The sequence below is a fragment of the Bactrocera oleae genome, chromosome 5, assembly GCF_042242935.1.
Source record: "Bactrocera oleae isolate idBacOlea1 chromosome 5, idBacOlea1, whole genome shotgun sequence".
Taxonomy (NCBI): Eukaryota; Metazoa; Arthropoda; class Insecta; order Diptera; family Tephritidae; genus Bactrocera; species Bactrocera oleae.
In genome coordinates, this window is record NC_091539.1 from 24,374,309 (window position 1) to 24,398,184 (window position 23,876).

At 37.9% G+C, this 23,876-nt stretch overlaps 1 protein-coding gene across 2 annotated transcripts in view; it reads left to right on the top strand.

The window, feature by feature from the left end:
• Window positions 1-23,626, top strand: part of parvin (beta-parvin) — a 37,771-nt gene extending 14,145 nt beyond the window's left edge. Inside the window, exons 2-7 of one of the 2 annotated variants that reach the window (XM_036360218.2) lie at window positions 15,566-15,810; window positions 15,881-15,997; window positions 17,635-17,819; window positions 17,880-18,238; window positions 23,233-23,318; window positions 23,375-23,626. In XM_036360218.2, coding sequence (XP_036216111.1) covers window positions 15,566-15,810; window positions 15,881-15,997; window positions 17,635-17,819; window positions 17,880-18,238; window positions 23,233-23,309 — 983 coding nt within the window. In that variant the 3' untranslated portion in view covers window positions 23,310-23,318; window positions 23,375-23,626. Of the gene's footprint in view, window positions 1-15,565; window positions 15,811-15,880; window positions 15,998-17,634; window positions 17,820-17,879; window positions 18,239-23,232 lie in introns of both variants that reach the window. The other variant, XM_036360217.2, reaches the window with a different exon arrangement.
• Window positions 23,627-23,876: the final 250 nt, after the last annotated feature.

Here is a 23,876-nt window from a genome sequence, read left to right on the forward strand (position 1 = left end):
CAAAACAAACAACAATTTCAAACCTTCAGCCAGACTGATCTTAAAGTCAAAAGTAATTAAGCATGTCGGAAAAGTACGGTCACGTTGGTTTGTTGCGCAAGCGAGATATTGGACAACAGCTGTTTGCAGGGAAGATTTTAGTTGCGAACTTTTAAATTTCAAAAAACACCCAAACTCAATTAATTTTCCACGTATATTTCTTCATCAGTTTGAACTTGTAACCTGCAATAAATTCCACAAAATGAATTTCTTTTCAAATATGTATTAATATGTATACGCGTTCAACTTTTGCATTTGAATATGGTAATGACAAGGGTATTTTGTTGGTGTTGGGTCGCTATTATTTTTATTATTTATTTTTTCATTAAAATTTTGAATTGATAACATTGCTTCCCATGTTATTTACTTATATTCATTTGCAAAATATGTAGGCATGGTAACACTTATTATTTTGTTATTGTGTAAATTAATCGGATTTAAGAAAAACTTTTATTTTAATGTATTACTATTTGTGTATTTTTTAATTTGAAATAAACGTGTAGAAACGATAGAGTGAAATGATAGTGAACATGCATACGTTTAATTCGTGAATTTTTGGACATTGCACAAAATAACTTAATAACTATAAGGCTTCTGCAGCTATATTCTTTCGACGATTTTGCGGTATGTGTGGGCAACCTACTGAAATCAGAAACAGTTTAATAAAATTAAGAATATTGAGAAATCGTAAAAATAAATGAAACAGAATAAAAATATGAACGTAATCAAAAAACAGATTAATTGTCCAGCTATTTATGAAAGTATTAATAATGGTAATATAGCATTACCAAGTGATAAGCTACTACCCTGTTCCCCGTTCGTGTTGTGTTTACGCTGGACACGGCGTTAATATTTCCGCCTTTACACATTTTAACCTCGAATTTAGACGCCGCTCTTCTAAATCCCAGCCTTGACAAGAGTTACATATTCAACAAGTAAGGAAGGGCTAAGTTCGGATGTAACCGAACATTTTATACTCTCGCAAAGCCAAATGGTATACTCGTTTGAGATTTCTTTGTGGATTGACTGATATTTTCGGTAGAAGGTCAGCTATAGGCACTGGGGTCCACATATTTAGTACTTAGGGGCTTGAACAGTTTTGGTTTAGACAATTTTTGGTCACAAGGTGGCATACTTTAAACGTATTATTCACGCAAAGTTTTACCCCGATATAATCATTGTTGCTTGATATGCATAGTGGAAAGTGAAAGAATAAGATGGAATTGATAATGGTGTTATATGAGAAATAGGCGTGGTTGTAGTCCGATTGCTTCCAGTGAATTTTGTTATTATAGCATTAGCGGTTTAGGAGATATGCACATTAAACGTATTAGAGGCGGGACCACGCCCACTTAAAAAAAAAATTTTAACCGCAGATGCCCCTCCCTAATGTGATCCTGTGTACCAAATAACAGTCTTGTATCTTATTGTGGAGCTTAGTTATGGCAATTTATTTATTTTTTTATTAATGGCGTTTTGTGGGCGTGGTGGAGTGGAGTGGTCCGATTACGCCCATCTGCAATACCAACCGTCTCACGGTACCAAGAAACATGTCTACCAAGTTTCATAGAGATATCTCAATTTTTACTCAATTTACAGCTTGCACGGACGAACGAACGGACAGACAGTCACCCGGATTTCAACTCGCCTCCTCATTATGATCATTTATATATACATAACCCTATATCTAACTCGATTAGTTTTAGGTGATACAAACAACCGTTAGGTGAACAAAACTATTATACTCTGTAGCAACAGGTTGCGAGAGTATAAAAACACTCAGACTAACTTGAACCGTTTCAACTTGAATCAAGAATTCTGAAAAAGAAATAGTATACTGTTATTGAATTAAATTAATATTTGGCACGATTCCGTTTTTTTTTTTCATAAGTCCAAAAACTGTAATGCATACCTTTTAACTACGTTTAACACACTTGGCACATCGAATACACATATGTTAATCATGTGTTTGCATTAGGAGCCATTTTCGATTAGTAGTTTATGTTTGACAACAGAAAAGGTTAGTCACGTTTTTGTGTGCTCTTTGATTTATATTAAATAAAGCCAACGCACTTGAAATGTTGACTGTCCGTTCCCACGACAGTCGGGTCTACGTAACCGGAACGGACCCGGATTTATTCCGGCCAAGGACTGTCAACTCGGTAGAATTCTGCTGCTACAACAACAACAACAACAACAACTGTAGAATTCGATGAGTCCACTTTGTCTCAAAAAGGTGTTTATATGATGACGACGATGAACATCCTGGAGGTGCGACCACGCCAACAAGCGAAGAAAACATCGAAAGAGTGAAAAAAATTGTTCTTGAAAATTGTCGAATCACTATTAGGGAAGTTGCAGAGGATGTCGGCAACAATTTTCTCAATTTTCTCGAATGTTTTGGACATGAAACAATGTTGTATTAGTATCGCTCAGGAGTTGTTGAATTGGCCAAAAAAAAAAACCGTAGTCATGCCTCAACGACCAGATTTGGCTCCCTGCGAACACTTTGGTGCATTCCAAAGTAAACAGGACTTTTAAAGAATAGACAGAACAAATGGTTTTATCGGCAAAATCAATTAATTTCATTCAAAATAGTCTTTTTTTGCTTTAAGACAGCTTTTTACACGGTCCAAAAGCATGTCGAACGAGTGTTTTAGCTCGTTACCCGGTATGGCCGCCAGTATGCCGGTGCAAGCCTTTTGAATGGCCTCTACGTCTGCATAACGCTTTCCTTTCATCGGCTAATACATTTTTCCGAAAAGGTAGAAGTCGCACGGTGCCATATCAGGTGAATACGGGGAGTGGTTGACTGTTAAAATGTGATTTTTGGTCAAATAATCGGCCACAAGCGTCGATCGATGAGACAACGCATTATCGTGCAACAAACGCCAACTTCCATCTTCGCGATATTCGGGCCGAACACGTCGAATACGTCGCACCAAACGCTTCAAGACTCCAAGGTAGAATACCGCATTAACGTTAAAGGATAGCAGATTCTAACGCACTAGTCGACATATAGATGGCGCCACTAGAGTTTACTTTGTTACTTTTGTACCTGTTACTTTGGAACGCACCTTGTATAAATTTAAGTATTATCAGCAAACAATTTTTAAAGGAACCGTCAGGAGCTTCAATTGACAATAAAATATAATCATGGAACCAAAACTCCCAAATAGTAGACTATTTTAACTAAAAATGCTTATAAGTTAGAATTTTGTTGCAAAACCTTTATTTGCGAGTACGACAGCGCACCTTTTCAATATAGATTTCCCTAGAGTTTTGCAGACTGAATTCGGTATTGAATACCATCCCTCTTGAAAGTGTTTGTCGTGTATCGGGGATTCGTTTCAGCATTCTTCGGACGTCGAGCCCAAACTTTTCCATCGCTACCTACCATATTTATTTTTGGTTCATCTGACCAATGGATCTTACGCCATTACATTTTACATTTTCTTCACCAGTCTAATTAATATGCGCTGAAGCAAAAGCAATCCAATTGTTCAGCTGTCTTTTGGACAACATTGAGAATTTCCGAAACAACTTTCCAGAGAGATTATTCTTGAAGAAATTTCTTCACCCAATTTTCTTTGGATAGCTACAGAGAGAGTCATCCTGAAACGTCGTTTTCCGTGGCCGTCTCCTTAATTCGCATTCTTTTGGAGGGTTCAAAGCAGTAAACACATATTTTTGGTATATTTTATTAATTTTTGTGGTTTCCTTTTGTATAACCGTTATTTTATAAATTTTTTATGAGCTTACGTTCTGCCGCTGGGCAATGCTTTTCTTAATTTACTTCTTCTACAAATAATACTCAAATGTTAACAAATATTCTATAAATTAAATATTTACAATGCAATACTTAACTTCGGTAAGGCTGAGAAAAAATAGAAATTAACTTTTAACAAGTAGGGAAGGGCTTAAAAAACTTAGCGAAAAATTCAACGTTCATTAAATTTGTTTTTTTATTACTTATATTATATTATTGCTCATAGACTCACTTAGTTATATTTTTATATTTTACTTCGCGTCAGCGAAAATTATATCAAAATCATCATTAAATGAGATACTTAATGGTGTATAAACTCATCCGAAGAGGCTAATTTTAATGTATTGAGTTGATGTGGAAAACGTCAACCAGAGGATCGGAATTAATTTTGTTAGGGATATGAGTCTTAAGTCAATGTGTATGTATATCAATTCCATTCATATTTAGCGCTAAATCAAATAATTTTCTAGAAAACTTGTAGACTTAATTTTAAAAAAGTATCGCAACCTAAACGGTTTAAAGTCAGGTGGAAAATCACAAATCACTATATAGGGTGAATTTTTGTGTAATTTTAAAAATATGTACCTCACACACTGACTACATAGACGGTATAAGGTTTGTTAAAATAACGAAAAGTTGGAGTGATACGTAGTCAACACAATTATTTAGACAACTGTTGCGAAATATTAGTAAGGCTGCTTTGAAATATAAAGTTTTCTAGACATCTATTGCCTGTCGAGTTGCCCACCAGAGCAACACAGAATATATAATATAAATCGCATGTATGAATGCTCAGTACATTGGATGCAACGTTCATAAAATACTAGGTTACGAAAACCTTGACGCCATTGAACCAACATCGTCATACTTACAGTGGGACACATTTGAAAAAAAAAAATTATATATATGTTATTGTTTTTGTTCAAGCAATTACCTTACCAAAACAATTATATACTATATCTCTATTAAGAGATCTTATTCAAAAATACATTCTTAGATCTCGAAACAAACGTTTGATTTTGTCACTGCATTCTAGGTAATTAGCTTTTTCCAAATGTTTTTAATATTAAAAAGGTTTACTCATTTATATTTTGAAATATTTTGTCACATTGGAATATCACCCCATTTATTATATCACCCACCCGCGCTCGCTTACGGGCTTAACCCATCTATATTTCTGATCTTTCTCAAACTCTACCACTTCAGTTTTTATTTTTTACAAATGTATCCCACAAAATGCTCCAGATCGTTCAATTCGAGATTCAATAATTCGTTGTCTGTACTCTGTTCCTCAGGAACTTCCAGTTTTGGTAATAGTATATCTAGATGAAATGATACCATACATATTTGGTAATAACTACAACTACATAACTGAAGCTTATACACACCAGTAAGAGGTAACTATGTCCCTTCTAAAGCGGATGTATTACCGAATTCAACATTACTGCAATCGGTTAAACCCGCTTCGTTGTGACCCAAAAGATACGAACGAAGACGATATTTAACTTTCTGTTGGTGAGGATGATCGTGAAGACTGCCTTTTTTTCTATGATTCGAAAAATGTGTTCAAGAATGCCTTGGTTTAGACGATAAGTTAAACTCAATATTAAATTATTTTTTAAGGTCGGCATAGAGGAGTTGAAAAGAGTTATTTGATTGAATAATACCTATATTACTAAAAAATGCATTACCAATTCGGACTTATTTTTTGTAAATGCCAAAAATTTAAATAAAGACATCATGCACTTTAAAATTCTTGAACAAATTCTTGAGTTTTGACTAACCTCCGCGTCACAAAAGATCACTCACATGCATTTTGTCCACACTTTTGTGCACAATTACCCACTGCACACTTCATCGTCGCTTTTGAACGCGATGTTTGCACAATTTATACTTCTAACACTTTTAAAACACTCCTGATATTATTGTATTTAAAAAATGTGTAAAAATCAATTTTGATTCACGTATTTCTACAAACAATACGCGCCCGCTGCGAATTTATCACTTTTCACACATTAGAGTTCCTATATATAATATATACATTTTATTTTTTGAAAATTAAAATTTTATTATAAATTGAAATATTATTGAAGTCTAAAAAGTTTTTTTTAAAAGCAAACCCATTTCGTAACATCTTTCAGACAAATTCTTATCAATTGCTAACAAGAACATGACCATTTAATAGGTTTTATAATTAATATTTTAAGCTATTTCAAGATTCAAATAACACAAACATTTTTAAGAGACTATGGCAACCAACAAATTTGAACATGATTTCATAGTCATCGTGACCTTGTGTTTTATGAACGTTGGAATACAAGGTTACGACAGCCATTGACGTCATAAAACCAACATTTTTTGTTTTTTTTTCGTATGCCAGAGTGTCAATTGGGGCATTAACGCTTATAACTAATATTGCATCACCTGAAACTATTTGGTAAGTTGATGCAATTCTGAGGGTAGCGGTGCGGTATACTCTTGCCAATACCTTAAGCCGGTTTTCCTTTTTTAACACATCTGCCCAAATCTCTGCTCCGTATAATAGGATGCTGATGGTGGTTGACATTAGGAGCTTTCTCTTTTCTTGGCTGCGCCCCACTATGTTGGCCATTAGTCTGCTGAGTTGGGAGGTGATTTTCGCTGCCTTTCTTACGGCGTGCTGGATTTGTGCCCAGAAAGTTAATCTGGGGTCCAGTCTTACGCCTAGGTAGTTCACCGCTTTTGCGTCCGTACCATGACCTGGTTTAGCTTTCTTCGCGCATCTTCTGTGTCTCGGGCTGTAATTACTGCTGCGGCGATGTCGTCCGCGTAGCCAATTAGGTACGACTCGTCTGGCATTTTGAGTTTTAGTATGGCGTTAGCTAATGTTCCATAAGTATCCTCAATATTGTTGGGTTTTTCGTGAAATTCTTGTATGCTGAGCAGCATAAGGGGGGTTTTGCGCACTCTTTTAATTTGTGACCTGGTTGGCCGCATTTTATGCAAGTACCTTGCCCTCTCCTGTCGGGCCCTTTGCAGTTCCAGGTCAAGTTTCCTGGTCCAAAGCAGCGATATCACCTATAGCGTTTTCTTTAAGTCGCAGCCTGCAGATAACCCAGCCAATTTTAATGCATGTCTTTCGCATCAGTGTGTCAGCTTTATCTTGATGAAGCGTTATATACGCCCTTACCTGCTCTCTTGTGTTAGGTGCCGTTATGTTTATCGTCAAGTCTTCGATCGGCACTTCTTTTACGGCCTCTGCGACTTTATTTTTTGTTGTAAGTGAATCGAGGTCTCTAATCTCTAGGGGCCGTCCATAAATTACGTCATCGATTTTTTCAGATTTTAGACCCCCCCCCCTATAATCATCCTATCGTCATTTCTTAATGACCTCCCCCTTCTCCCAAAATTGACGTCATTACTAGTTTGACAAAATAAAACATTGCAGATTTGAGAAAAATAGGGTATTATATGATTAAAACACTTGGTTATAGAATCACCTTTTATTATTATACTTTGGCAATAATCATTGATATAATTTCTTTGGGTCAAATTCACTTTTCAGTTTACGCCATATTTCATCGCAAAGATTTTGTGCGGCTTGAGGGGTTTTATCAAAATATCGTCTCTTCACAGCAGAAAACAATCGCTGGTGCACTTTTTGTAAGTCAATAACCATCGCGGATCGACTATAGTAATAAATAGCAGAGAAAATAGTTTTCTGATTTTGTTATTTAACGAAATTGCGATAAACGCGTTATGGAAAAATTTTCGCAGGCTGCAGGTCGGCAGCGGTGCGCGCCAAAGACAAAGGAAGCCGACTTTGTTTAAACAGCGCCGATTTCTTTTATTCTCCGAGTCGCCGCCAATCTTCGTTTAATAAACACAGTGTCGCATACAAACTATTTTCATAGGTACGATGTTATTTATAGTTTAAAAAAATAATGTAGATATGCCTTGACCTTGTAATAAATAAATAAATATCCCAAGGAGCTCACACAGACAGCATAACTCCCAATCTGACCAACCTCCCCCCCCAACCTTCATCCAGCTCCAATCCTCGTGCGAGAACCACCCAGCAACTCCTGGTTCCTCGCACAGTCTGTTCCGTGTGTCAGACCATAATACGCCGAAATGTCACATCAGTCAAGTGCAATTCTTGTACTGGCTGGTGTCACTTTCTGTCGTGTTCTGGTCTGCTGTAGGAGTCTGCCCCCGCAATCACATACAGTGGCGTCGCCAACCAACATCACAGTGCGACAACCGCCCATGCGGATAGCACAGCTGCAACAACCACCACCTACACGCACCCCACTCACCACTAGGATCACGACTGGACACCCGCGACAAACGCGACTCTTACAATTTAACTGCAACGAACTCCAGAGTAAGATCGAGGAGATAGTTGCATTTATGAGCCGGGAGCGCGTAACGATAGCTGCGGTCCAAGAAACTAAGCTAAACAGCCACTCAGATCTTCTGAGTTGTGCAGGTTTCAACGTTTTACGTAAGGATCACGAGCGGGATAATGGTGGATGCCTAGCCTTCATATAGCACAAAACCGTGCAATATCGTCTAATCGATGTTAACATCGACCGCAGGGACACCACCCTAGAATTTTAGGGTATAGCTGTCCGGTCAGGCGATGTCGAGCTCGAAATATTTAATATATACATCCCTCCAGTTACATGTTGCCCAACAGGATATCACCCGAATATAGATGCGCTACTTCGTGGTGAAAACCGTTTGGTGCTAGGCGACTTTAACGCGCATCACGATCTTTGGAATTCCTGCCTGTCAAACGATCGTAGGGGGATGGAGCTGGCGGAACAGATAGACGATTCCACATTCTGCACAATGAATGTCGAAGCCCCCACCAGAATTATGGGCACCTGCAATAGCTCGCCAGATATTACCATTGCTAGCGGTGGTCTGATAAATAGTATAACCTGGCGACCTATGCTAACTCTTGCATCAGACCATCTGTCCATAATTATCTCGATCGAGAAACCTCCTGACTTTATTTCTATAGACAACCGCACTTTTGTTAACTTTAACAAAGCTAACTGGGTCGGCTTCACAGAATTTACTGAGAGCACCTTCAACGCACTACCCATTCCTACGGACGTCACCGTTGGCGAGCGTCAATTCCGCAAGGTGATCGCTGCTGCTACTGCTCGCTTCATACCGGCTGGAAGAATTTCGGAACTCCGCCCAAATTTCCCACCCGAAGCAGCAGTATTAGCAAACGAGAGCGACACCTTACGCCATGCCGATCCCTGTGATCCCCGAATAAGGGATCTCAATTTGGAGATTCGGCAAATGGTAAATCATCATAAGCGGACAAAATGGATAGAGCACCTGAAGTCCTGCAACCTCTCCACCGGTGTGAGTAAGCTTTGGACTACTGTCAAGGCCCTGTCAAATCCGAGGAGACATGACGATCGGGTTGAAATCCAATTCGATGGCCATGCCTCCTCGGACCCGAAGAAGTGCGCGAGGCAGTTTATACTGCTCCCTTCGATCGACAAGGCCAAACGATGTGTTACCCGACGGCTGCGCAAAATGCCAAAAGACTGCGCACCACTTACTTCCTCACCAAGGTCCTCAACCTGTCGATATCCACTCTTCAAATACCCGATGTGTGGAAAGTCGGAAGAGTGGTCCCACTGCTGAAACCTGGGAAACCCGCCAACAAAGGGGAGTCTTATCGCCCGATAACTCTCCTTTCCCCAGTAGTGAAGACACTTGAGGCCTTGTTACTCCCGTCATTCACCCACCACCTGAGCCTAGCAGACCACCAGCATGGCTTCCGTGAAGTGCACAGTACCACTACAGCACTTAGCGTCATAAACGCCCAGATAGTTCATGGCCTGAACCAGAAGCCACCCTGCGAGAGGACGATCCTCGTAGCGTTGGACTTTTCAAAAGCTTTTGACAAAGTCAATCACGCAACGCTACTTGAGGACCTGGAACAATCAACGCTCCCTCCAGGGCTGAAGCGGTTGAACATGAACTAGCTGACCGGTCGGCACTCATCCGTACTGTTTCGAGGTCAAAACTCCAAACTCAGGAAAATTAAACAGAGGGTTCCGCAGGGCGGTGTCCTCTCCCCGCTACTGTTTAATTTCTATATTTCAAAACTCCCCCAGCCACCAGCCGGAATTTCAATGACCTCGTACGCTGATGACTGTACGATATTGACGTCGGGCAATGAAATCGATGGCATGTGTTCAAAAGTAAACGGCTACCTCTCCGATCTTTCTCGCTTCTTCTCTGCAAGGAACCTAACACTCTCCCCCACTAAATCCACCGCGACCATCTTCACAAATTGGACGAAGGAGTACAGACTGGACCTGAACATTTCAGTCGATCGCACAAAAATTCCGACAGTAAATAACCCTAAAATTTTAGGCGTCACTTAGGACAGTCTGTGCTCTTTCACTCCTCATACGACCGCGATAACTGCCAAAGTACAGAGCCGCAACAAAATCCTCAAGTCGCTTGCAGGCAGCTCATGGGGAAAAGACAAAGAAACGTTGTTGGCAACATACAAGGCAATCGGCCGGCCGGTCCTTAATTATGCAGCCGCAATATGGTCGCCTGGATGCAGTGACACACAGAAGAAGAAGCTTCAGACTTGTCAGAACACTGCACTCCGGACTATCACGGGATGCCTCTTGATGTCTCCAATCGAACACCTACATAGTGAGGCCCGTATGCTTCCGGTTAAGGAACATAACGAGCTCCTCTCCAAGCAGTTTCTGCTGTGATGTTTTCGCAGAAACCACCCCTGCAGTCGCCTGCTCGTAGCGGAGCCGCCTCCTAGGAACATCAAGAGGTCCTTCCTTGACTACGTCGACAACATTAGACAGTACGCCGACCAGACTTCGGACGCAACTAACTTCAGACAGGCACTGACCGCCATTCACAGTGGAGCCATTAACACCTTCACCGACTCCCTCTCAGTGAACGGCGTAATACGAGTCAAACCACTACCCATAGCAGACACAGAGCTCGAGTTGCCTCGCGAATCTAGAGTGACCCTCGCGCAACTTCGTTCTGGATACTGTAGCAGGTTAAACTCCTACCTATCCAGAATAGACCCTGACATACTAAACACATGTCCTGCATGCAATGAGTCTCCGCATGACACTAACCACCTCTTTGCATGCCCACCAAACCCCACTCATCTAACACCCCTCTCCCTATGGTCCGACCCCGTCGAAACAGCTCGTTTCCTGGGCCTTCCGTTAGATGACTTCGACGACAACGAATCTAGAATTTATCACCCAAACGGGGATTAGATAACCGTTGCAACAACAACAACAACAACAGCCTACTAGCCGTTTCGGTGAGATTTCACTCTTACCTACTGAGGTGGTAGAATGCTGCTCTCACCAGCCCTTCGTCAGACTAATCCGGTCCGGGTTTCCAGTATACCATAATCAGAATCTTACTGGCCTCTATTCTGATGGGCGCTTGTCCGGGTTTTCGTCGGCATCCGTACACATTTGGGTACTGTCGCTGTATTGATCCCTCGTCGCTTTGTTGCCTCCCTCTCGTGGGTAGGTTCTCCCTCGGTGCAACCCCGGTGGGGGTTGTGGACGCTTATTTAAAGGCGGCATCTGTTCGCCTCTTCGCCGGAGGTTCATTGGGCGCGTGAGGCATTTTGAGCCAATCCCTCCTCTCCTGCAGCTCTTGGTCGGGGGCTGCGTATTACTATTCGCAGCTAACCTACTTAGTGTAGACCGTCCACTATCCGCCAGCTGTGACCCCGGTAGTACGCTGAGCTCGGCCCTACCCCAACCAACATAATCATACAGTGGGACCAATTTGAAAAATCGAATAGTATTAGTTATATTAGTTTAATATTTTTACGTTTTTTGTTCAAATCATTATCTCTTTTTCATTGCACTTAAACACAACTATGAATTCTTTGAAAGCATCCACTTTAAAATTATTGAAGCAAAATCTTCAATTTTGACTTCGCTCTGCGTCGCAATAGACAACCCAAAGCTTTTTTAAACTTTCATTTTTGGGAAATCTTAAGAAAGAGGAAAACGTGTATATAATATTTCTGTGATAAACTGATACAAAACAGTGTCATTAATATCTTATTATTAAAATTTTACATATTATTAGTTTCCTCCGTCTTAAGTTTGGCAAAGTTGTGCGAAATTTTGATATTTAAATTTCTTCAAAACATTCTCGCACAACTTTTATATATATCGTTGCTAACAACAACTCCACTACCACTTCAGAAACGCATTTGATCTTATGAAAAAACTGCGAAGAAATCAATTTTCGTGTTCGTGTTGTTTTAAAAACGAGGTGCGCCTGCTACGAATTTACAAATTTTATAACGGATTTGACTTATTTAAATATGTCATTCTTTCAAATGCCATCAGGCATGAGAGTTGCTATGTGTTTAAATTTTTTGTGAAAAATTTATTGTAAATTGATTGCTTACAAGTAAGTTATCAGTTTATACCTTTTTATGATTAATATTTTAGGCTATTTCAAAGATAAATGAACACAAACATATTAAAAATACTGTGACGAATATAGATGATAGAACAAAATCGAATGAACGATAAACTGCCTGAAGCAACTAGGTAGCGAATTCGTAGTTGCCAGAATGTTCTAGAAGCAATGTTTTGTTAAAGATTTACTATATAGGGGCTGCCGGATTGTGCAGCAGACACAGTTCTAGTTAGAGTGTTGTCGTGATAAGAGCAATCAAGCTATAAGCAAGAAGTTGTAAGCTCGAATAACGAGCAATAGGTGTTAAGTTGTTGGAATTAGAAATAAAGATAAGTGTGTAGCCATTAAATTGGGACTTTTATTTAACAATCCAGTGATCGAACTCAAGAGTGAGTTACAGGTAGACGATTTATCGAGAAATCCGTTACAATTGGTGTCAGAAGTGGGATTGTCAAATAAATTCCCAAAGAGAGAATTGTTTGAAAATGGCCAAGTTTAGCGATCTGAACATTCCACAATTGAAAAAGGAGCTGCAAAAACGTGGCTTGGCAACAAAGGGAGTAAAGTCCAAATTACAGTCGCGGTTAAGAAGAGCCATGGAAGCAAAGAACATTAATGTTGAGGAATATGTCTTTCAATCGGAATTAGAGGAAGAGACAACAAAGAAGCAAGAGAAGGAAGTGACTTAATATTCAGTAGAGGTTATTTGTGCTGCGTTGGAATCCTTCTTTGAGGATTTTTGAGCACAGTTGTCAGCATCGAAAGAGCTGGACGTGCATATGCCAGCGCAGGTATCCTCACAGTTGGAAGTGGAGGAAGCGTGGGAACCGGGGTCTTTACAGTATGAAGAGCAAGAAGCTTGTATACCAGCACAAGTGTCCTCACAGTCGGAAGAGAAGGAAGCGTGTGTACCAGTACAAGGGTCCTCACAGTCGAAAGAGCTGGACGTGCGTATGTTAGCACATGTGTCCTCGCAGTTGGAAGAGGAGGAAGCATGTGAACCAGTAAATGGGTCCTCACAGTCAGAAGAGTAAGAAGCTTGTATACCAGCACAAGTGTCCTTACAGTTGGAAGAGCAGGAAGCGTGTATACCATCACAGGTGGAAGATCAGCATAAAATTGAACCTGAAACGGATGACTCTGTGCAAGAAGATCCAGAATTGGAAAGTGCATTACATAAGGTGGAGCTAAACCAATGTACAAAGGTTGGAGAAATAACTACAGGAAGGCCAGTCACAAAATCATATTGGGCAGAACGGAGCAGTTTAAAGTTAGTGTATGGCTGCTTGCATCGAGTATCCAAAAGCGAAAATAAGCAACCCTTCCGAGTACTTATGGTTGTTCCAAGGGTTGGAATTCCTGATATTCTTAACGTGCAGTACAAATGTCCAATAGGAGGGCACTTGAGAGACATGAAATCCTTGGAGCATTTGAAGCAAAGGTTTTATTGGACTGGTTGTCAATCAGCTATAGAAAGGATTGCGAAATATGCTAAGAACATTGTAGCTAAAGGATCAAGGTCCAGGAGTCATGGGCAGATGAAACAGCACGATTCGCGTGCGCCAGTTGAGGAAATAGGCGTGTATGAAGATTGTCCATTCCCCACCAATAAATTAGGAAATAGTCATGTTTTGGTAGCCAAGCACCAGCCTAGAAGACGAGATGGGGGACATAAAAGCTTTGTGTTTGGTATCGCAAATATGTCTAATCGGGACGATCAGACTTAGGTGGAGGGCAGTGTGACGAATATAGATGATAGAACAAAACGAATGAACGATAAACTGCCAGAAGCAACTAGTTAGCGAATTCGTAGTTGCCAGAATGTTCTAGAAGCAATGTTTTGTTAAAGATTTACTATATAGGGGCTGCCGGATTGTGCAGCAGCCACAGTTCTAGTTAGAGTGTTGTCGTGATAAGAGCAATCAAGCTATAAGCAAGAAGTTGTAAGCTCGAATAACGAGCAATAAGTGTTAAGTTGTTGGAATTAGAAATAAAGATAAGTGTGTAGCCATTAAATTGGGACTTTTATTTAACAATCCAGTGATCAAACTCAAGAGTGAGTTACAGGTAGACGATTTATCGAGAAATCCGTTACAATACCATGGCAATCAACTATTTTTAACCAACTTCGTCATCAAACGTATGAATTCAAAGTGTCGTAACCTCGTATTATATGTACGTGATGTGAATAAACAAACATCTCAAGATTTGCAGGCTCTGGTAGTGAAATATGCGTAAGCGAACTATCGAAATAAGCAATATTTTCAAAAACTAAAAAACACATACTACTAATTTGAAGTATTAAGGAAACTGGCATTGCAAAACTCCACCCACAAACTGTTCGGAACTTCTTGATTACACCCGATTTTAGATTTATATCCGCCGTGATAACGAAATTTGTGATTCTATAATTTGTACCGATAAGTCTAAATTATATTTATTTGGATCTGATGGTCATCGGTTTACATGGTCTAAGGCTAAGCGCTAAAAAATTAAATAAGACTGTCAGCATAGTGGAGGCTGAATTGTGTGGTTCAATGAAAGTAAAAGGGGTGCAATGGGAGCAAATATCGTCGGTAACCTTGTTTTCATCGAAATTATGTAAATAATGGACTAGATTTAGTTGTTGAGGAATGGTTGTTGTACAAGGTGAAAAAAGTTTTTCCATATCCTGCCCAGAGTCCAGATCTTAATCCCATTGAACATCTGTGGGCTTATATAGAGACGAAGTTACGAGAGCGCAAAATTGAGATTAGGGCTACTCTTCAGGAAATATAGTCAAATATACCTCCGATTTTCACAAAATTTGGTGTATTCTATAAATAAAAAAATGCAAACCGTGATAGAGGGCAAAGGTGTACATACAAAGTATTTATTTTTCTTAAAGAGTGTTAAAATAATTTAGACACGGTTTAAATTAAAAATAAGGAGCTCCGTTTGGATCCTTTTTTAGGGCAAAAACTAAAATTTCCGAGAGCATTTACAGAGAAAAAAACAAAAAAATAGTAATTAACTTGGTGAAAATAAAGGACACCCTATTGCGTATGTATTGGATTTAATTTTTCAATGTGTTAAAATTTGTTCAATGTGTGGGTTTCTGAAAGGAACGGAAGAAACATAATTATTAAATGTCTGTGCTATGAAAAAAAATCAACTTTTTTAAACCCCTATCGATCTTTGCTCCACACACACACCAATCAATATTTTTATTCAAATTAATTTATAATCAAATCGGTCTTCGGACTTTTCATTATGTGTAATCAAATCAATTTATTTTCTCTATAACTTTAGTTCAAAAAGTTGAAGAAGAAGGAAAACATGCGATTGAATCGCCTGGATTACCAAATCAATTTGATATACCCCCAGAAGACTATACATTGAGGGATTTAGAACAGCGTGCCGTAATAGACCCCCAGTCATTAAATAATCTTGAAGTAATTAAGCTTCAACGCATTTTAATCGATTGGTTGAATGATGAGTTAGCAGAACAACGCATAATAGTGCAAAGCATTGAAGAAGATTTGTACGATGGACAGGTTAGACATTTTATTTTATTTTGGAAACGTTGGAATAAAAAAATGTATGTACGTATCAAATGCGTTGCAGGTTTTGCATAAATTATGGGAGAAACTAACTGGTAAAAAACTTGATGTGCTTGAAGTAACACAGTCTGAGGAAGGACAGCGGCAAAAACTTGATTTTGTGTTAAATGCTGTTAATCATGTAAGTTATGATTCCAACTTATATGAATTATGTGTACATAGGTAAGCCGTCATGAATTTTGAAAATAATAAATGAAGTTTAAAATAATATTTTTGGCTGTAGTAGTACTATTGTCTTTTAATTTGTTACTAACAGTATAGATTCATAAATGGTTATAATAGTTACTGATTGAAATTAATTAGCAAAGCATGAAATCAGTGTAAATATGTTGTAATCAAAATGGAAAGTTCGGAACAGCCACCAGGCAGGTCAATAACAATATTAGGTGAAGTAAAAAGTTCGTTCGGTTTTTTATTGATTTTTCAAAAGATGATAACTTTGTGTTCATTTGTCCGATTTAAGTCAAATATGTGCCGTTTTGTTCATAAACTTATTGCCAACGAGATTATACCCCGCTTGTAGAAGACTGCGTCCCTATTGGCACAAAACTCTGAAAGCCAATTTTCACAGGCCTCTCTTGAGACCAACTTCTCACCATTAAGCGCGTTTGCCATGGACAGAAAAGAGGGTAATCACTTGGTGCCAGGTCCTGTGGTGCATTAGGACCTCCCATCTGAGCTCCCGGAGCTTCTGGCGCGTCACCAAAGACGTGTGTGGCCTGGCGTTGTCCTGATGGAACACAATTTTGTCTCTGTTGATCAAAGATGGCCTCTTCTGGATGAGTGCTGCCTTTAAGAGGTCCAGTTGTTGGCAGTAGAGGGCCGAATTGAGCGTTTGGCCATAGGGGAGCAGCTCGTAGTAGATGATTCCTTGCCAATCCCACCAAACACACAGCAAAACCTTCCTGGCCGTCAATCCGGTCTTGGCCACCGTCTGGGCCGCTTCCCCGAGCTTTGACCGCGACCGTTTGCGCTCGATGTTGTCGTAAGTGATCAATTTTTCATCGCCAGTCACAATCCGCTTCAGAATCGGGTCGATTTTGTGGCGATTCAGTAGCGATTCGCAGATGGAAATTCAGTCCATCATGTTTTTTGCGTTAGTTCGTGTGGCACCCAAACATCGAGCTTCTTCTTGAATCCAAGGTTATGCAAATGATTCCAAACGGTTTTCTGGCTTATCTTTAGTTCCTCAGCAATTAAATAAGTGCTCACGTGACGGTCTGATTTCCATGATTTTATCGCAATTTTCGACGATAGGCCTCGCGACGCATGGTGCATCTTTGACATCGAAATTACCGGAACGGAACCTAGCAAACCACTTTTGTGCTAGACGTTCGTTTACAGTATCGGGCCCATAAGCTAAATTAATTTTTTCAGCCACTTTAGCTGCTTTTTCGCCTTGATCGAAGAAAAATTGTAAAATATAGCGAATTTTCTTTTTGCTGGTGTCCATTTTTGACGAGCGCTCACAACGTACGAGTCAATCAATCGAAAAACTGTCAAAGACAAACTTTTAGCGCGAATAAACACGTATTCAGCGCCGTATAGTATGACATGATGCGACACGTAACACTAGTACTATGGACAATAACGCCATCTCTTAGATAAAAACCGAACGAACTTTTTACTCGACCTAATATTAAGAGCTCAAATTTTCCTTTTTTCCGTTTTTAGTTGAAAGTTGCCAAAAAATAACATACATAACCCCAGCACATATATATGTATTATATATATATATATATATTCATTCATTTATAGACTTTAGGATTTCATCAGAAGATACCAAAATGGTCGGTTGAAAGTGTACATTCAAAGAATTTAGTGGCTATTCTCCACTTATTAGTAGCGCTGGCTCGTTATTTCCGGGCTCCTATTCGATTACCGGAAAACGTTTTTGTTTATGTTGTTATTGCTCAGAAAAGCGGTGGCGTCTTGAATGCACAGTAAGTTTTTTTGTTCAACTTTTTTTAATAGCAATAAACTTAAGTTAAAAATTACTTCAGGAAATTTCGAGAACAAATAACTTCTGAATACGACGACGTTGGAATGCGTTGTGACAAAGATGCATTCGATACACTTTTTGATTGTGCTCCAGAGAAATTATCTGTGGTTAAAAAATCTCTTATAACTTTTGTAAACAAACATTTAACTAAGTTGAACTTTGAAATTACTGATCTTAATTCAGATTTTCGAGATGGTGTATATTTATGCCTGTTGATGGGATTACTTGGAGGATTTTTTGTCCCGTTATATGAATTCAATCTTACACCCCAAGACATAGATCAAATGGTCTCAAATGTCGCATTCTCATTTGATTTAATGCAAGATGCCGGATTGCCAAAACCGAAAGCTCGACCGGAAGGTAAGTTAAATTATTACTTAGTAGTTGCAATAAAACATTAACATACCACGTATTATAAAAAATCACTGAGTTGTTAGATTAAAAAAAAAAATTAATAGATTACTGCTATAACAACTAACATCAAATAAACAGCAGTAGCATGAGCAATTATTAAAAAATATAAGAAAATCAAAATATTTTTTACTTTTGGATTATATTGCTTAAGTTCAATCATAATTTGGGATAAGCGCTTAAAAGTTTAACCTGCTAAAGTATTTAGAACGAAGTTTCGCGAAGTTCACTCTAGATTCATGAGTCAACTCGACGGCATTCACTGGGAGAGACTCAGTAGAATTTAATTGAAGTTCCTGAAAACCGTTGAGGTTCTTTGTTGGCCACTTTTTTGTTTCACTTAAGGACTACACAGGCGCCAACGCTGCAGAATAATTCCTCCGGACCCTGTTTGGACTCAATTAAAGTACGGATAAGGAGATAAAAAGCAACCCTGCTGCAAAATGTTGTTCTGAGGATAATAACTCAGAAAACTTGCTACTCACCGATGCCAACAGGGTTAAATCGCCGGTACCGCGAAACTGATTGTCGTGAGAATTGGCTTTTAAGTAAATCTATACTGTTGTTGATGAAAATGAAGGTTTAATCTTCGGTTGAAGATTGGTTCCCCTGTTATTCTGCTGCGTAATTTGAATACATCGGGATTATGGAATGACACACTTTTGGTCATAAAAAACACTACCGGAAATATATTTAAGGCGACCATTTTAACTTAGAATAGAAACCACCAAATTTATTTTGGGATAAGTATCGGGTAATAGAAGAGGTTTCCCTAAGAAATAATTGGTCGTTTTTTTTATGTACTTTGAAGTAATTAATATTTTACTTTTATTGCACGTTTTTATTAAAAAAAAATTTTTTTTAATTATGTAGCTCACCCATATGTACATAGTTTAAGAAATTTTGCAAATTTACATTTATTATAACACCGACTGTTGTCATCAAAAATGAAGTTTCGTCACTCAAATGCGTTTATTTTTATTTGGCATTCTTTGTTATTTTGCGGCCAACACTAGTGTGTCATAATTTACTTCTTGTAACGGGTGATCCAAGTAGAGCTACTTTTTTCAATAACATTTTTTTGACAGATCTCGCATGATTCTTGTCAATCTGTCATGTTATTTTTGTTCAGTATTGTTTGGCATTTCGTCATGGAAAGACTTACGCCAGAACAACGTTTATGCATTGAGACGAAGAGCAACCTTAAGGGATTTAAGAACTGCAACTTTCATCCAGAAAAACAACGGTTGGGTGTGGCTTGGGGCCGGTGGAATCATCGGTCCATATTTCTTCAAAAATGATGCCGGTAAGAACGCAACCGTTAATGGCGACCGTTATCGCGGAAATTATTAGATTAGATAATCGTTATAACAACAACAACAACAACAACAACCGTTATCGCGCCATGATAACCGACTATTTGATGCCTGAAATTGAAGCTTGTGATCTCGGCGACATTTGGTTTCAACAAGACGCCACTTCCCACACATCGCATCAATCAATGGATTTCTTGAGAGAACACTTCTGTGAGCAGATAATTCGATTGACCACCAAGATCGTGTGATATTGCAGCGTCGGATTTTTTCCTGTGGGGATATGTAAAGTCTAAAGTTTATGCGGACAATCCCGCTTCGATTCAGGCCCTGGAAGCAAAAAATCACGCGAATTATATATTTAGTAGAAACCAATTATACAATTAAAACACACAACTCGTTTGTGTTGTCTCTCAAATCAGACTGGCTTCACACCAGATCGGCAACTCGAGCTTGATGCCATGTCCGGCTGTACCTCACGTTCCAGCAAACTCAAAATATGCTGAGTCTGCTGTTTGAGTCACGTACTGGCGGATCATGCGATGTGGTGCAGTGCATGCCGTCATTATAGATAACTCGCGTGTCACCCTATATAATCTTGGTCGATCTAAAAATTTGGCGTACTTAGTTGCTTCGTTGTGAAACAACATTATTCATTTCATTAACAAATATCATCAATATTAAAAACCAGCGGCAGCAAAAAAATATGTTAATCAGGAGAACCTTCTTTATCACTACTTATGTTAACCCCAAATATATTCAAGGGTTTGTATTCTAAGCTACAGTCATTGGTCTTGGTGACCGTAACTCCGGTGGCTCCTTTCAGCTATGCCTATAAAATCGGGTCAAACGGACAGAGTTATCATCGGGTTGACTGCTAAAGAAGATGCTGTTCCAGATCCTTCTTCACAGCTGAGTGATTACGTAAATTGATTTTTTTTGCAAAATTTTGTTTTTATTTTTACATGATTCAGCATTGAATAATACATGCAATTCTAAATGTTCAGCCTTAGACGATCATTAATCGCAAGTTTTATATGCAATGCTAAATGTTCAGCCTTAGACGATCAACCCCTAATCATTGATCGCAAGCTTTATATTATTCCGTTCCATCCACAGATCCATAAGATGGCAATCGAATTGTAGTATACTATAATTTTCATGTATACTAGTTGTATCAATCAATCAGTTATCCCGCTAAGTGTCTCCCCTGTCACTTTTGAACCAGCAAACATTGTACCCTTTTTTTGTGTATTTTTTTCTTTATTTTGAATTATACCTAAATATAATATATGCATTCAAATATGTTAAACCCCTTCATATAGGTATATAAAAATGTAATTTTACAAATTTTATTTATTGTATGACAACCGTCTCCATCGCGTGAAGAAGGTACATTAAGTTTTTTCGAAATATTCTTCCAAAAAATATCGAAATTCACTGGATTTATCCCCTTCCTTAAATATTTCGCATACCCAGGATTTTGTCCACTAATTATTCATATTTACTTTAAATAATCGAGCTAGTTTCTATCTCGCTCTCAATTACCAAGGATGACATGATGCGAGACTCTCTTGTTCCCTAATTTTTCTGTTATTCTCTTTCCCTGATTATAAAGATTAGGGAATTTTGAACAGCTGATATCAAAAAAGGCGGCATGCCAGAAATAAACCAGCAAAAAATAGCTAACAAAAACAGTGTGGAACAAAATTTCAAGGAACGTGCAACTAAAGTTTTCTTACTAATTTTATTTAAAACGTTAATCATAAAACCATGCTATTTTATTATGACTTGTTTTGTTTCTTTGTTATAATTTTTTTAATTTATATATAATTTTTTATGTTATATGATGTTTTAAAAATTGTATAATATGAATACATGTGTTTAGGGATGTATATGCGTTATATAGGCCTACTCGGGAACCAAGCACCTAAAAATAAAAACGAAATGCAAAATACCCGAAAGTTATTTTTAATATACCTAATCCTTTTTTTTCGACAGTGGCACGATTGACAAATGTTATAAAAAATGTGGGGTTTTGACAGCTATCTCTTGAATCAAAGAGTTTCGTATCATGTCATCCATGGCATTACGCTGGCAGTTTCGGCAGGGCAAGGGGACTCGTTTTTTTTATTTTATTTATTTCGATACAACTTTCTGAGATACGATGAAAAATGGCATCCCATTCGCCGTTGCATCATCTGTCATTGCAGCAACTTTATTAGATGGAATTTAAGCTGCTATTAAATTTTCAAAAGAACCCAAATGCAATATGCAACATAAAAAAGCAATCGTCCTTGGTCACAATGCTGAAACAATATAAAATTATCATTTATACATCCAAAATGCCACTATGTCACACAAACATTCGCTTGGGGCATTGGTTAGGATATAAAAAGATAAAAAAAAAACCACGACAAACTAGTTGGCAGGATTCTGTTACTCTTTTCAGGTGATTTTACAACACGTTCAATATACGCTGATGAAATTAACGCTTTCTTGAAATCATCGCGACTGTAGCTTATAGTTCCAAAAGTATAACTGACAATGATAATGCGCGTACATAGCTTTAGGATCTCTCTGTCGAAACTTTCGCAAAACAACTTTTAGATATTAGCAATAGAAAATTTGCTATACATGAAAATACTGGATGCATAAAATTACCGACAGGTTTTTGCACAAACATCAGTGTAAACACATAATATACAAATCTTGAAATGTTGGCTTGGCAGCAAAAAATGTGAACGTCAATGGATTAAATTCAATGATACAACAGTTGTTGCCAGGGGACTTGTTGTCACACAAATCTATAGACGCAAAGGAAACTGAATTATCCAATTGACTTTTTGCTTCATAATTTGAACCCACCACGGCTTTACAATGGCACGAAATTAGTAATTAAAAAAATAGTGAAAAACATTATCGAAGCCAAAATTCTGAATGGCAAGTTCCGAGGGGAAAATGCATTGCTGCCTAAAGGTCCCATGCTCCCTACAGATGTGCTAATTGAATTCAAACACTCTCAATTTTCATTAAGATAAGCATTCGCAATAAGGATCAATAAGTCACAAGGCCAAAAGTTGTCTCTTTGTGATTTAAATTTCGGTCCACCTCCATTTTTCCACGGACCACTTTATTGTTTGTATTCGCAAAAGACGGACAGACGGAAAATATTGTACACTCTATTGTGTTGATTAGTGGAAAAAAATTAGCTATTTTCGATGCATAGATAGCAATATCAATATCAATAATTGTAATTTAATATTTCTTTGTTTTTTTTTTAAATAATAATTTATTAACTTAGATAAAGAATACCTTAATCGTCTACAACTCTACATTCCAGTTTCAATTATAATTACATCCCCCAAACACTTAGTTATTTTCAAAAATCGTTCCTAAAAACAACGTACATATATGGCAAAACAACGTTTGTCGGGTCAGCTAGTATTCTTATATAACTGTATTATAATAATAAGTATACGTTCTGAACACAAAAACTTATAAAGTTATACATTTTAACAAGCTGAATAAGTTCTAAAAGATAAAACACCAGGAAGGTCTGGTTTAGATTTGTACTTTCACAATCTTATAATAATTATTTTTTAACGATATATGTTTTATATATTCCAGATATAGTCAACATGGATCTTAAGTCTACCTTGCGCGTTTTGTATAACTTGTTCACGACCTACAGAAGTGTAGCCTAATCAGAGTTGGTAATTTGAATTAAAATAAAGCAAAGGCATTTAACAAGAAAACATAAAATTTATAGACTAATACCTTACGACCGAATATCGGAAGAGAGAAATTGTTTTGAAGATTTGTTAATGGTGCTAATCTTAGAAAAGCATTGACTTCTGCAAGTGCTGCATTACACATATTCTTTTGGAAACAATTCTCTCAACTACAGTTAATTTTAATATATCAAGTTACCAGTAAGTTTTTAATTGTGTGAATTATTAACACTTTTATTACTAACAAAGTTGGAATTATTAATTAATAAAAATATAAACATTCGATCATACATTTGTTTTTTTTTGTACGAAAAAAATACTTTTACAAACATTATTTTTATTAAATGCAAATATTTGTGTTTAAGGAAATCTTAATTTTATCTTATGGCATGAGCAATAATAACTATATATACATATGTATTATAACATTAACGTAACAAACGGAAAAAACATTGTGAAGAGCAAAACACAAACTTCGCTCAGAGTGAGAGATTAGAGACTCTGAAGCTTTCATGCATTGTTTTGCTTTATATTTAATAA